Source organism: Passer montanus, unplaced genomic scaffold, assembly GCF_014805655.1.
Source record: "Passer montanus isolate IOZ18808 unplaced genomic scaffold, ASM1480565v1 scaffold2, whole genome shotgun sequence".
Classification (NCBI taxonomy): domain Eukaryota; kingdom Metazoa; phylum Chordata; class Aves; order Passeriformes; family Passeridae; genus Passer; species Passer montanus.
This window is the reverse complement of record NW_024366591.1, coordinates 25,827,018-25,842,362: the sequence shown is the minus strand read 5'-3', so window position 1 is coordinate 25,842,362 and position 15,345 is coordinate 25,827,018. Positions and strand designations below refer to the sequence as shown.

General features: G+C 36.2%; 1 protein-coding gene across 12 annotated transcripts in view; it reads right to left on the bottom strand.

Annotated features, from left to right (window-relative positions):
• Positions 1-15,345, bottom strand: part of PTPRK (protein tyrosine phosphatase receptor type K) — a 378,252-nt gene that overhangs the window by 25,375 nt on the left and 337,532 nt on the right. For 3 of the 12 annotated variants that reach the window (XM_039707321.1, XM_039707325.1, XM_039707323.1), the window contains exons 14-18: positions 10,622-10,760; positions 9,493-9,534; positions 7,308-7,337; positions 3,540-3,700; positions 1,389-1,424 (exon numbers count right to left, since the gene is read on the bottom strand). In XM_039707321.1, coding sequence (XP_039563255.1) covers positions 1,389-1,424; positions 3,540-3,700; positions 7,308-7,337; positions 9,493-9,534; positions 10,622-10,760 — 408 coding nt within the window. The remainder of the gene's footprint in view (positions 1-1,388; positions 1,425-3,539; positions 3,701-7,307; positions 7,338-9,492; positions 9,535-10,621; positions 10,761-15,345) is intronic. The other 9 variants (XM_039707327.1, XM_039707328.1, XM_039707331.1 and 6 more) reach the window with 6 other exon arrangements.

Here is a 15,345-nt window from a genome sequence, read left to right as displayed (position 1 = left end):
AGACTTCTTACAAGAATGTTACCTGATTTGGGGCACTGTAATTTAAAATTCAACCTATGAGTTGGAAAGCTGGAAAGCATTCAGAGGAAAATAATGACAACAAATTCAGAAAACGTTACCTACAAGATGATGAGTGAAAGAACTGGGTTAAACTCAACTAAAAGAGAAATAATTGAGGACAGGAGCCTTTCAGTGTGAAAAAGTTGGTTTTGAAAGGAGAGAAATGTGCCATTTTTCATATCTTCTATTAATCTCTCCAAAGAAAATAGCTCAATCCACATCAATAAAAATTTATTCTAGATTAGCCTAGTTAGGAAAAACTAGGGGTGAGCATTAATAGTACTTAGGAGTAATACCCAGTTAGTAGTAATTAATACTCAGAAAATTGACCTTTGGATCCCAAATATTACTAACATGAATCGGAATTTATTCTTACTAAGGAGGACTGAGGCACTGGAACATTCCACTGCAAGAGCAAAATTCTGTTTGCTACAAATTTTTAAACATAATGAGACAATTTCCAGAAAGAATCTGTATTATATGTATAATATCCCTCCTCAAAAGAGAGAAGGGATTTCATTGCCCCCAGGTCCCTTTAAGATTTGCTCAAGGACTCTAGTTTTCAACATATCTATATTCACATCTACTTTCTGATTTTTGTCTTTTATCCTAAAATAACTGAAGCAACTGACTGAAACTCAATACTGCACATTGTGTTTATTCAACCAAGAACTTGGGTACAAATTATACTTTTATCTTTTTATTTATAAAAAAGACAAACATCTCTAAAGCCTGCATTCAGTGACATATTCAGCCTGTCCATTTCTGTGTGTTCTTCTTTTTAAAGTAAATAAAAAGCTGAAAAAATTTACTAGTTAATGCCAGTTGAATTATATAATTAATATAGGCATACAGAAGTATCTGTTCAGGACATGCAAAGTTGTTGTTTCCTCTTAGATATTCCGAAAATTTTTCTGTTTTCTCTTTTTCTTTTCATTCTTGTTACGTAGAAAATTGAACTTTGGGAGCCAAAAAATGTTAATGTGGACCTGAATTTTTTTTTTAAAGATCTCTTAATAGAGCTCTACTTTCACATGTCAGTTTATTGAAATTCAGTTTCAAAGCTCTGGGGAGAAAAATTTTAGTACTTTCCATTTACATATTTCCTCATTTACTCTTCAGTTAGCAGTGACTAGGAATAACTTCCTAATGAGGACATAATTTTAATTCTAAAATTGTTGTCAGTCTAATTCTGAATTGATGAACTGAGTGTAAAATTATTTTCTGGTAACAGCATAGTTTTACATAAAACAAGCTGTTTCAATGTTCAACCATGCAAGGAGACAGAAATCATGCAGGGATGGGTAATGAAGGACTAGGGTCCTCACCTAACACAGCTGTCGGCACAAGTGGATCATTGGGCACTGTAGGGAAACAAAGCCCATGAAGAAACACATTACCCTTAATTTGTGTATTTTTAAGAACAGAAACAATATACTTCAGAGTATGACCAAGTGATAACTAAACTCCACTAATTTTGTTACAAGAGAAAACCAAAATGAATAGTTCCAGAAAGCATCTTGAAGAAAAGAGGTATGAAAGGCAGTGATCTCAGACTTTAGAAATGTAATGATAAGAGCCAAGAGATCCTTACTGAAATGAAATAAAGAAGACATTACATGCAATTTAGTTTTTGAAAGGGTTCCTCCTTCACTATTGTTTTTTTCATTTCACAATAAAGGTTCACTTTCATAGAACTAACTTCTTTCCTTTTAAAATCATCCTCTCATGTAATATTTGAATAGCTAATCTCAAAATAAAATGGTATTTCTATAAAGTTTTCAAGGTAATTAAAAAAATTACATTTTTACTGTTAATAGCTTTTTTAATGCTCAGTACCAAAGAGATTGCTCATAATGAGTATAGGAAAATCACAGATACACAGATGCAGATGTCTGAATAAAATTCACAGAATTTTATCTTTTATTATTACAACTAGAACCATGCAGAGATAAATGCACTGTTTTGGACAGAAATGACAGAATCCAGGATTTGTTTTGTTCCAGTCTGGAACAAAAAACTGTAACATCAAAGCATCTGTAGCAGAATTAAGCTCCAGTTCTCAAACAATTTGCCTGAAAGTTTGTCACTTAGCAGGAAACCCTGAAATCTTGGAAGACTTGTCTCAGCACAGACAATGGTCAGAAGAAACAAATTCTCCAATACACAAAAAATCACATTCCTAGGATGCTAGAAACTGGTACTGTAAAATTTCCTTGCCAACCAACCAGGACAGCTGTGGTGATAGGAGCTCATGGGCTCTTGGAATCACATCAGTAGATCTGAAGGGCTGCCTGAGTGTCTGGCAGCCCCAGCTCACTAACAGCCATGTAAATTCCTGATAAATTCTTAGTCTGGGATGCACCATCACAGTCCATATCAAACTGTCTGTGCAATCCTGCCTCCACAAATTTCAATGCCAATAAGGCATCAAACTTTGGAGACTTTTTAAACTGTTCCAGCCAAAACTGTAGAAAAACCACCAGGCTGATACTCACATTTATAATTTTTTATGAGGCACTTAAAATGTTAGTACTTGGCAGTTTGGTAGCTTCAACAAACCAATCCATAAACTCTCCTCCAAAACCCATTTTCCTTACAATAACCAGGAAAGAGCTTAAGAGCCTTGATGGATGTTTTTTTCTCAAGCATGGTAAGCAGTGTGAGAGACGAGAAGAGACATGGAGTGTCATTCCCAAAAGACAGCAATTCAGAAGCAGCTCAGGCTGCTCAGGTCTGTTTAAAGCCAAGCCACCAAGTCCATGGAGTTGTGAGAAGCTCAGGTTCCTACCAGCTCCATGGCAAAATTGTATGCCTTTGTAATTTATACACTAGTCTTGAAATATTCAGTCTGCAAGTGGAGTACCTTGCTTTGGCAAGGTATAGTGCAGATGTTGGGAGGCAAGAGTGCTAAACACTGGCAGCTATAACCCTTAACAGTCAGGAACTCAAACTTTTTCCAAACCAGGCAGTTTGCATGTCTACAAAAAATGAATACAAATATAGAACACATTTGTAGATATATTAACAAGCTTGTTCCTAAACTTCACAAACAGCAATGAAAATTGTCAATGTTTCCTTCTGTTGTAATGTCCTTACTGCCAAAAAAATAGAAATTAATTTGGACCTCATATTATTATTCATCACAGACATGGTGTTGTGCAGTAATATTTTACACGCTGGCATTAAATAGCCTCATGAGGGAAAACTGAATTTCAAGTTTTAACTGAGGTATTCTGGAAGTATGATACTTACCCTAAAATAAATATTTTTGCATAGTGAAAGCATATGCAAATATTTAATTAAATAATTTGCTACATTCCAATAAGAACAACATATAAACATTTCTACTCAATCTTTTGATTCACCAACATTTTGGGAAAACCTGGAGCATAAAACAATTTTTCTTAAAAAGCAGAATTGTTTTCTGTATTTCTGTAGTTACCTACACTCTGGAGTATCCATCACTGTCTACTTACATCTGGGGCTGAAGTTATGCGAGTCCATAAATGTGATTGACAAGGGATCCTCTGCATGCAGAGTGCTCTGGTCGGCATAACTCCTGTCCATGGCATTCACCATGTGGGTCATCTCCTGACGGGTGGTTCCCATGGCATCCTTGCGCTTCTTTGCAAGTTTGCTGCCCAGCCAAAAAAAAAAAAAGTAAACCACCTTAATATTTGATGAATGTTGGTGTCTACTGTAATCATTCTCTATAATCCTGAGTGACTGATAAGTTTGACTTATTTCCTTGTGTGCAATTTTTTCAGTGTGTGATAAAACTGTGCACCCTGCTATGAAACAGTCATGGTCTTGTGTTTTCTGTACACACACAAATGCTGTGATGCAAGTGCTTACTTCTGTACTCTGGCAATCATTTTTTTTCCTGTGGAGTAATTATACTAATATACACAAATTAGAGAATATAATTACATTTTAACTGAAATGACAAATAAGAAGCATCTGTGCATGCAGTTTTATCAACCATCTCCATTTAAATATCTATTTTGATTTTATAAATGGATAATTCATTCCCCTTGCTTGCGTTGTTGGGAAAAAGGAGTCATGTAACCGTCTAAATTACTTTGTAAGTCAAAAAACCTATGAAGTAACAAAAGAAGCATAATAATTCAATACATATTTATATTAAATATTTATATTACATTTTATGTAAAAGGTTGTATTGCTCATTTAATATACATGATATGAGAGGCTACCACACTATGGTCCTAGTACTTAACTTTGGTTACTTGAAAAACAAAACCACCCTTATCATTCTATCCTTTCATGCAGTTTGGGAACGTCGCAATTTGACATTAACAGTCTTACACTCTGCATCACAGTTGAAGATCAACATAATCTGTACAACTAAGCCCCTTGAATTAACAGCCAGTGCCCTTAAAGTGCACACTTCCGAAATATTGCTCAATTCTTCCCTTTTGAGAAAGAAGTGGAAGTGATTTTCACTGTCTCTAGGAGTCAGATGGAAGCAGATAATATATTTTAATTATAACTTCAAGCATATATCTCAAGTAGCAGGGAGTATGCAGAGCAGCATGAGGTGGGCCTTGGTTCTGCAGAAACCCGTAACATGCATCAAACTGTTCTGAAATCTCCCTGTTTTCAGGTGAAGCCATGACTATAATACATTAGACAGCCAACCTGCTTAGTTGAATAAATCTGACACCACATGGGAGAGACAATCATCCCTGAATATACTGAATCTTGAAAATGTATGTTTAAAACACAGCTCATCTTCATAAGCTTTTTCTGCATAGGATACCATCAAATGTTATAGTAATTGTTTAGACAGTGTTTGTCTTACATTCTCTTTACTAAAACGATGGCCAACTCTAAATATTCCATGCACATTCGAAGATCAGACAAGGATAATATTAGATACTTATTACATATTATAACATTAGGAAGAAATTCTTTAATATCAAGGTGGTGAGACACTGACAGCAGTTGCCCAGAGAGACTGTGAAGCTCCCCTCTCTGGACATGTTCAAGGCCAGGTGGGATGGGGCTCTGAGAAATCTGATCTGGTGGAAGGTGTCCCTGCCCACATCAGGGGTTTGGAACTAGATGATGTTTAAGGTTCCTTCCAACACAAACTATTCTGGGATTCTGTGAAGAATATTAGTATAAATTATCCATCCACTTACTTGTTGAATCCTGGGAATGTTCACCAGAAAGGACCTACACTGTTCTGCAGGGCAAGAAGTACTTCACACATAATTAAGAAAATGTTACAGGGTTGTTTCTTATGTTAACGGTCTTGGTTCATGATGAGGTACCATGGTGTAGAATATGGATGGACAAAGCCCTCCTGTGAATAGTAGAGTCTTCCACCAATCAGACTCATGTCCTTATTTTGTCAGATCCCCCCCTCTTTTGCTCCATCTACAGATGGAATAGTTGGAAAACTACTATTCAGTAACATTCTTACCACAAAATCCCAAAGGTGGTCTCTAAACCCACTTTTTTAAATCAAACTATTGTTTGATGGGGTTCTGTATCAGTTGCTACCTGAAAAAAAAAAACCTGCTGGATGTCCCCAACAAATGCTTTATTTTATACATTCACTCCACACATTTCAACTGAAGAGAAGCCAGTTTAAATGATACTCTGGTTGAACAAATGAAGACCATAAGAACTTCCAAGAGCGAAACTGCTTGAGCTTTATACCTGGTACCCAATACTATCAAAGGCTTCACAAAACTAGCATTTCTAGTTCAAAGTAGTTTTTTAAGTTTGAAAGCCTTTCAAACAGTCTCTATACACTGAAGATCACCTTTTTCTAACGTCACCTCAGAAATGGAACAAAAAGACTATTACATCTCATCTCTTGATGATATTAAGCTTTTCTTTGAAGCATCACTTTGTAACAGAACCTGCTAGCCATGCTAAATAAATCAACAGCTATTAAGGTTTTCACATTATTACCTTATTACAGTAGCTACTTTCTAATTCTTATGCTCTGCTTCAATGCCTAAAAAGTTCTATTGTGTTGTAGCACTGCAACCCGAAGCTGCTGGGAAATGGGAGGACAGCTTTATTGTTCAACAGCTCCAGGCTCCCTTGGGATTTGACAACTTCTTTTTCCTTTCCTTTCCTTTCCTTTTTTTTTCCTTCCCTCACTCACATACACAATCTATGCTTCGTGATAGTTAAGCGAATCATTAGGTTAAAGAACTTCAGGCTGACAGAAAGTGCAAATGATTCTCATTATCTGCTAAAGGATTCAGTTGGATGAATCTGCTCAGGTGGGTGTTACAGTGGTTGGAGGGGAAAGGTGCTCCATTATTGGGTGAAACTGTGTGGTTAATTATCTTGAGTAGAAGCAACAGCTATTTAACAAGGAAATTATAATTAGTCACAACAAATCAGAAAATGGCAGATAGCTAAACCAGCCTTTTAAAAAAAAAATTAATGTTAAGGTTTGTTTAAAGAAGTAAACTAATTCTACTTAAAAATGTGGAAGAGCATCATTATCAGACACCACCAGTTCATCAAAGCACTCGAGTGCATCCTTAGAACTCCTCTGAAGTCAAGCACTTTATGCATTTATTTAAAATGAAGTATGTGTGTAACTGCTTGCCCAATCACAGACAAACTTGTCAAGAGCCCTCACAAAAATTAATTTGGTCAGCAAGTATCAAAAGAGCCAGTTTTGCTTCAATGAAGCAAAACTTTTATACAAACCAATGCCATAAAATAAGATCCAACTTTAAGATGTGTATGCAAAGCACCTCAAACTCAGAGGAGGCAGACCATAAACTATTTACAAAAGTTTGGCATCTGTCTACAATCTGCATAGGAAAATGGTACACAAGATCACTCCTGAATTGATACTCTAAGAACATACAGTTTGTGATTTACTGGCACAGTTCACTAACTAGGAAATGGGAAAAGGTCTTTTTTTCCTTAGCGTGATGTGTTGCTGTGAATCATAATGCAAATTAAATTATGATCATAATAAACTAAAATGATAGTTATGGAAAAAACTGTAGCAGAAAAGCTAAAGTCTCAATATACAGTTAGAAATACAATATCCCTTTAAAAAAAGAAACAACAGAGTAAGAATAACAGGAACAATGATACAAGCAATTTTTCAAGCCTGAGAAGGAAAGGTAACTATCAATAAAACTTTGGAAAAATTATAGAGACTGTCTTTCTTTTTTAAAAAGGGATACTGCATCTTTAAAACACATAAAATAGTAAGTCACCCGTATTCTACTTACAGATAGTAGGAGTAAGAATAGTAGCTCCTCCTGGCAAGCAAATCACAGACAGTGGAAAAAGAGAAGCAATGGTGAATGAAAAGCGTGACTCTGTCACATCCAATAAAGCAGAGAAATGTGTGTTTAAAAAAAAAGTTGAAAAAATTCATGTTTCTTTGGTTAGCATTTCAACTTGCTCATGCACAAATTAGCCTTACGTTGCCATGCAATTAAAAACAAAAGAAAACAAAACCAAAATTAAAAAAACCCTAGCGTATAAAAATGATTTGTTTTTTAGAAAGATCACTTGAGGAAATTACATGCTGCGATTTCATTTATTGCCAAAAATTTTGAAAATTAAATGGATTGTGTAATTTCAACATGCAGTTCAGCATAATATAATGATTACCGCCTAGATGTCATGACAAATGAACAGCTGTGTACAAATCTTGTGCAGCAGATATGCTTTTTACTTTTCAGTCACAAAAATAAGATTCCATCAATAAATACAATTAATCAGAAAACAAATTCTTGTCATTCACTTTAACATATTTATCAGTACACAGTTGTATACATATATGTTTGTATGAGTACTATGTGTAGCCATATGAGTACACACATTTTAAAGAGAGCTGCACATTTCCAGCAGATATGTGTGTACTGGCATATCCACCACACATTTCCTGAATGCAAACATATGCTTTCTATTTGAAAATCTTACAATTGGAAATGCTGATGTAGTCATGCTAAGCATTAAAAACATGGAAGGTAAACAAATGGAAGGAAATGAAGGACATTTGGAAATAGTCCAACAATGATTTCGAAAATAAAAATGGCATTGCTTGTTAAAGATGCAGTATCCCTTTTCTTAGCTGGTTTGATTACTCCAGTAGAAGTCTTTAAAAGCTGTTAAGAGCTTCATTCAGGAAAACTTCAAACCAATTTGTACAAAATGATCAGGCAAAGCCTAAAACATCTCAAGCTCATAAACAAAACTGCTTAGTACTCCATTTTTCAATAAAATGTAATGCTGCGTTTAATCAGTGATTTGAGATACTGGTGGCTGTGCATACGACTTAATAAACCAATAAAAATGCAGAAACCATTGTTTTATTGACTTTTCCATCTAATAAGCTGTGGTCAATTCGGGTACCAAAAGGGATACTACATAATGGATCACTAAATAGGTACACTACAGAGGATGATTCAGACGGATTGGTTTTCAGTCTCGCCACAACTAAGTGAAGTGTGTTTTTGTATGTGTGAATGTGTCAGAGTTTCTACAGCTGTTTCTGCCTTCATTATATGAATTGCCCTCATTCACTAGATGGACTGATTTAACTCAGGAACACAGTTTTTCTATGTTTTTTGTAAGAGACCTTGACTAAAGCTGGTATAAAAAAAGTGCCCATTTTCACTAGAGGCAGGAGGGGAGAAGAATGGCACACCTACAACATATGCAATAGACAACCAATTAAACTATCGTCATGGAAAATTGCCAAACATTAAAGATTCATTAAGCAGGTTAATTTCTCACTTATTTAGAATACAAAATACTACAGGAGTTTAGAAATATTATGTGCTATAGAATGATGATAATTTCTAAAAGGATACTGCCTTCATAGGTTCTGAGGAGGGAAAGGGGGAAAAAGGGAAATTTAAAAATATCACTTCACAGATATAATTAACTCACTTTGGTCAAAAAATTCAATAGCAAAAATTTGAGCCTAAAAGGACTAAGAATGAAAGAGGCAAAAACTATAGGAAAAACGTACACATGGATTTGTTTGTTTGTTCGTCATTTGCAAAACTAGTCAATCACATCTGGAAGTGACTGACACTCTGTAGTGTTAGACAGTCTCTCTCTCACACACAAACACACGTGCACGCACAAAGAATTTTCTATTAAACATAAGGGAACCACTGTAACACACACTAAGGTGATACTTCCCAGCACGTACCATGCTACGAAGCTACAATATAGAGATTTCCTCCTAAAAGCTGAAAAACAACTTCACTTTTGTTTTTCAAAAGTCGTGTCAGTAAAGAAAACTGGCTGACTGTATGTCTTTTTTGTACATGATGAGTTGGACCTTTTGCATATGTGTAAATTCTCAGCCACAGAGGTAAACAACAGAGAAAAGTAAAAGCACTTTTGGGAAAAATCACATATGTAGCTAACTAACACAGAACACTATAAGCATACCTAATGTTTCTAATGCAGACGTTCCTTCTCCAAGTTATATATCTCCAGGGGTAATTGTGAAAAGGCAATAAATTAAAAAAATCTAATGCAAACCAGCAATGATAACATATAGAATTATCTTAATCAATAAAAATAATAGCAAGCTGCATTTCAGAGGAATATATGCAACAATCTCAAAAATACTTTTTATTATAACTTCTGCAGAAGGCAAGAGAACCAACACACACACCATGGGAAGGCAAAGGGTTCGTTCTATCCAAGAGAAATCAGCTTGTGCCACGTGAAGGGGAACCACAAGGGAGGGGGTGCACTGAATTAGTTTCTATACTATAACTATGGAATTATAGGGACATACTATGGACTTCTATGCCAGGTTAAAAGAGTTGCAACTATTGGGAAGGCTAGGCTTTGAAACACTGACCAAGCAACAGGGCAGCACAAGTTGCTACAGGTAGGAGCATTGGGATGCAGGGATAGCATTGAACAATGCCAGAAGATGGCGATATTGCTTACTGTCTAAGAAAGCACTGAAAAAAATTTAAATTCACTCAAATTAATACACTTTTAAACAATTTCATGCACTAAGGACTCACTAGATAATTTTACAATGATGCACTATGACTTTTAAGAAAAAAACTCCAGGTTTACAAGAGCATAAATGGAGGTATAAAATTACATTATTTTGCAAGTTGGGTAACATACAAATACAAATAACTCATTAGAGCCACATAAAGAAAATAATATTCATTAAGTGGTTAAAACATGAAAAGTGCAATAAGTTATTATTTTTTCTTTGCTTTAAAAAATAAAAAGGCACCATGAATTTAAATTCCACCCACTATAACAATCTGTACATTCTTCCATCTCCAACTTAAAATCCTTAGAAATAAATATGAGAAAATGTATAATTATCAGAATCTTAAGTATAAAGAAATTGTATCTTTAAAGACATCCTAAGAATCACAGCAAAACCAAAAGAAAACACAAGGAACTAATCCAAAAATTGACCAAAAGGACCTACCAGTCCCAAAACTTTTTTTTTCCTAAAGACCTGTAAGAAACATCATCTTTAAATTGTTTGATAGGGAGGGGAATAAAAAAGATTAATCAGCACACATAATTTTCTTACCTTTTTTTCACGATCAATATGACAACAAGGAGAAGTAGGATGAATACCAGAATTCCAGCACTTATTCCTGCTATTTTCACCACTCGATCTGTTTGTTTAGCAGGATCCGGAATCACCTCAGGTTCTTCTGTTGCTGCTGCTAAATTAATCCAAAAAAGACATTATTTAAAGGTGTAAGCACTAGAGACAAGGAAATAATTTTTGGTGATAATTTTCAAATATGTGTGTGTCTTAATAAAGTAGTCAAAATATAGATACAGGCATCATGTGTTTAAACACGTACACATACGTATGTAGACACACTATAAATTTAACAGAACAACAGAATGAGCATAGTCAGAAGGGACCCACAAGGATCAGAGTCCAACTCTTTGCCCTGCACAGAACCATTCCCAAAAGCCACAGCATGTGCCTGAGGCTTTTGTACTAACACTCGAGCTCTGGCAGGCTTGATGCTGTGACCTCTTCTCTGGGGAGCCCATTCCAGGGCCCAGCCATGCTCTGGGAGAAGAACCTCTTACTAATACCCAACCTAAACCTCCCCTGACACAGCTTCAGGCCATTCTCTCAGATCCTGTCACTGCACACGAGACAGAAGAGATTGGTGCCTGCCCCTCTGCTTCCCCTCACAAGGAAGTTGTAACTGTAATGAGGTCTCCCCTCAGCCTCCTCTTCCCCAGGCTGAACAGAGCAAGTGACCTCAGCTGCTCCTCATACAGCTTCCCCTCAAGGCCATCACCATCTTTGTTGCCCTCCTTGCAACAGCAAGTTTATGTGTATGTATACAGCTGAATAAAAAATATGTGTGTATATGTGTATATATATATATGTGTACACACCTCCGCACAGGCAGAAGTGTTTATGTACCTGGATTTCCAAATAAGTTACTGTATTAAAAAGCAGAAGACAAAGCAGAGACAATCTATCAACTTATCACCATTATTTAATTTAATGTTATTTTTTTCAGATATTAAATATGGAATATTTAACACAGAATAGTAATAAAAAAATTACGCACAAATAGTAAAACACTTTTTTCCAAGCCCCCATGTGAACCCTAAACTGCAGTACTTCTGTCCTCCACGCAGTTCCAGTCCCCCTTTGTACATGAATTCACCTTACAGCATCTGGTCTGAGATCTGCATTCTACTGGGAATTTTGATTCTCTAAATAAGGTCATCTACAAAGGCAAGCCTGAAGTCAGCAGTAGTTTTATTTCTGTTTACAGACCCCACAAACCACTGTTCTACAGAGAGATGAAGCCAGTTTGTAACACAGCTGAGTGGGCTGAGGCTACAGTAGAGAGAAAAATAGAATATACATGAGAGTGCACAGTCTGCACCTCTTTGCATAACAGCCTGGTGTAAAAAGGATGAGGAACAGGAGCTTTTCCAGCCTGGTAAAAATATAAAAAATATAAATACATTTCAGCAAGGGGTAAAATCGCCGGAGATGTTACTTCTAGAATAGAAAATGGCTTTCCAGTTCTCTAGTTCCTGCTTTCTAAGGCTGTGGCCTTTCCTCTGCTCACTGATGTGAATGGGTACGTGTGCTTGCTCTCCCTCTGGCCCTTCTTCTCTCACACTCCACCCAGCATGCAGCAGATGCCACTTAACCTCTCCCCTCACAGCATCTACATGTGGAACAAGTTACAAGTTGTTGGTATTATCATACTTATGTCATTACACAGAAAATGTCCCTTAGTCTGAAACTAGGACGCCTCTCAACAGATCACAAAAAGCAGCAGAACAAAAACCAAGGTGAAGTCATATGAGAGAAAGATTACTGCTCTCCTGAAAATCTACTCCATTCGGAAAGCCAGTGTAGCCATTATCAGGGAGAATTGGTATCTAATGCTTTCTGGGTTTAACCATGTTACACAGATCATTTCTATTTGTATTTCATGTGCAGGAACCCACAGTACCTTTTGAGTGGAAGATAATGCTGTTGTTTAAAATTACTCTTAGTTATTTTTGTAACCTTCATCCCTGCAGTATCTGAACCATATACTAACAACTTACCCTCAGAAAAACCTTCTGAGTTAGGAACGTGCTCTCTTCCAGACACCCACACGAGAGCTAGACAGACAGTGAGAGGTCTGGCAGTGCTTTAATCGTAAAACTTAATGATCATCATAAGAATTCATCATTATAATCATCTCTTTCACCTACAGCTTGAACTCTATCTGCTGAGAAATACTAAATGTTTCCTTCTCTATGTAAATACATGCCTGCATGCACACTTGCATACATAACCTGTGAGGAATGAATACTATATATTTTCTTTGTATTATATGTGTTGTTGAGGTGTAAAGGGATAAAAGTAGGGATCAGACAGGAGATGTGTGCATGTACAACACACCTTAGCTAGAATTAAAGTTGGATGCACACATGATGTTGTCTAACAGAGGAAATGAGGGGCATGACTTTTGAGGCAGAACTGGAAGATAAAGGTATTCAACATTCTCAATGCTTAAAATGAATCAACTCCCAGTCCAGTATTAGCTGGGCTGGATGTGACAAATGTGAATGAACATTTGATAAGCAGTAGAGAAAAAAAGCTAATCAGTAGAGTCAAAGGACAAAATCTAAGATAAATATAAATGGCTTTATATGCCAATGGGAAAAAAAAGTCATGTTTGTTGTATGGAGTACTGAGAAACAGCAAGGACGTGGGAAGGGTAAAGAGGGAGTGTGCAGGAATGGGACACTTGCTGTGTCTGGAATTATACAATGTGAGTGCAGCTGGCCAGCTCTGACCTAGCAAAGGCAAGAACTACTCAATCTGCAAAATAACTAAGGCTGAAGCGAGAGATTTAGTTGTGTGGATGGAGATTTAAGGTCAAGTCTCTGAGAGATTCAAAAATATGAGTGATAGAGACTGACCTGAAGATGCACTTCAAAACTTGAAGGCTCAAAAATACATCCAACAGTACAGGCTTTGAGCCTAGATCAGGATAGTGGTATTTTCAAAGGAGTATTAGTGATGAGAGATTGAAGGGGAAAGAATGACAGACCTGTTTCACACTTCCCTGGAGAAAGACAGGACCCTTACAACTTGATAGAGCAAGCTGCAATGTATGTGCTTCTCAGAGTCTTGTTTAAAACTATTGCATGGCCATACACACAGCTGTTTCATTCAGAAAAGTTACTTTAGGAAAACAACTATCCAAGTGTCAGAAAATCTGAAGGGAAAGTTGCCGAGGATGTTTACATATTTGGCTAACTTAGGAACAGGTATTTTATTATATACACTCTAGGAAATAGTTAGTTTGGGTCATCAGTAACTTCAAAATAAAGCTCTCTGTTAAGTTTTTTGAGCAACAGTGGCAAGCCAGGAGGATACCTACTGCTTGACCATTTGTTCTTGTTTCCTTACATTAAGCATTTTGAAGCATGGGACAGTAACTCATTCCATGAACTTTAAGGCTACTTATGAGATAAAGCTGGTGCCCACTAGAAATGCACCAAAGAGTCCTAAATTAGTTGAGGAAAATGTCATTGAATAGTCACACACTAACCAAGAGTATAATCTATGGATGTGCCTGCTGTACCCAAAATGCTAAAATCTACTAAAACGATACTTGTCTTGCCAATATCAACAGAAAAATTGCTTGAAACAAATGAAGCCAGGACTATTACATGTATATTTCCAGCAACAGAAAATATACGCATTCTTTAGGGGACTATATGAAAGTAATCATAGATATAAATCACACTGTAATCTATGTGTATTGAATGCAATCATTATTTTGAGGAAACCATTGAATGTAGCGTAGAATAATTTAATGAAACTTATGATTTTGAAAGCATTTCCTATTACTTGTGTTTTAACTTTGATAGCCCAAAGTGTGTTTTAATAACCATGTGTGATCTTACCCATATTAAACCAGAGAGAAAAATAGAGAAATCTTGTGTCTGCATGTTAAACTTACACATGTAAGTGAATATCTCCTGGCTGCTGATTGCACAAGGACTATAGCAGCAAATAAACTTCTGCTTACTCTGAGATCTCGCTTTCTGTACCCTCTACAAGACAACCAGGATTTAGCTCTCTGAAATGGCTCTTCTGCAGGCTGAGCTGCTGATTTTGCCAAACAAAACAACTCAAATAACCAAGGACTCACAAGGAACAAATCTCGCCTAACCAACTGAGTGACTACTTCTATAATAAGAGTGACTACATAAACAGGCAAGGGAAGAGTTACAGATGTCATCTATCAGGACTTTTGTAAGCCTTTGACATAGTCCATGACAACATCCTAACACAAAATCTCTAAATTGGAGATAAATGAAGGAGAGAGAGATTGGAGATCTCTAAATTGATAACTGAAATTAACTACTGTATATTTCTAAAAAGGGCAAAAATCATCTAAAATTATTTCATTTACCACTTGCTTTGCTAATTTTAATGCTCATTTTTAGTAATGTAGTCCTGCAATGCTCTCTTATATCTTGAACATCAGACTCTATAAAAAGGCAATTTATTGATCTGAGAAAGAATCTTACAAGGTAACAGAATCATGATCATACAAAAATGGACTCTCTATTGACTACTAATTCCTTTGGCCAGCCTTACTTTAATAGATCATGAATTAAGTGTTAATTTTTATTGTGTCTTTGCCTTGCATATCAATATATGCATTTTTGCATTTTGATCCTGTGAATCTGAGAAGAGATAACCCAACAGTTTTCTATCCACGCAAACTCATCTTCCATAAAATT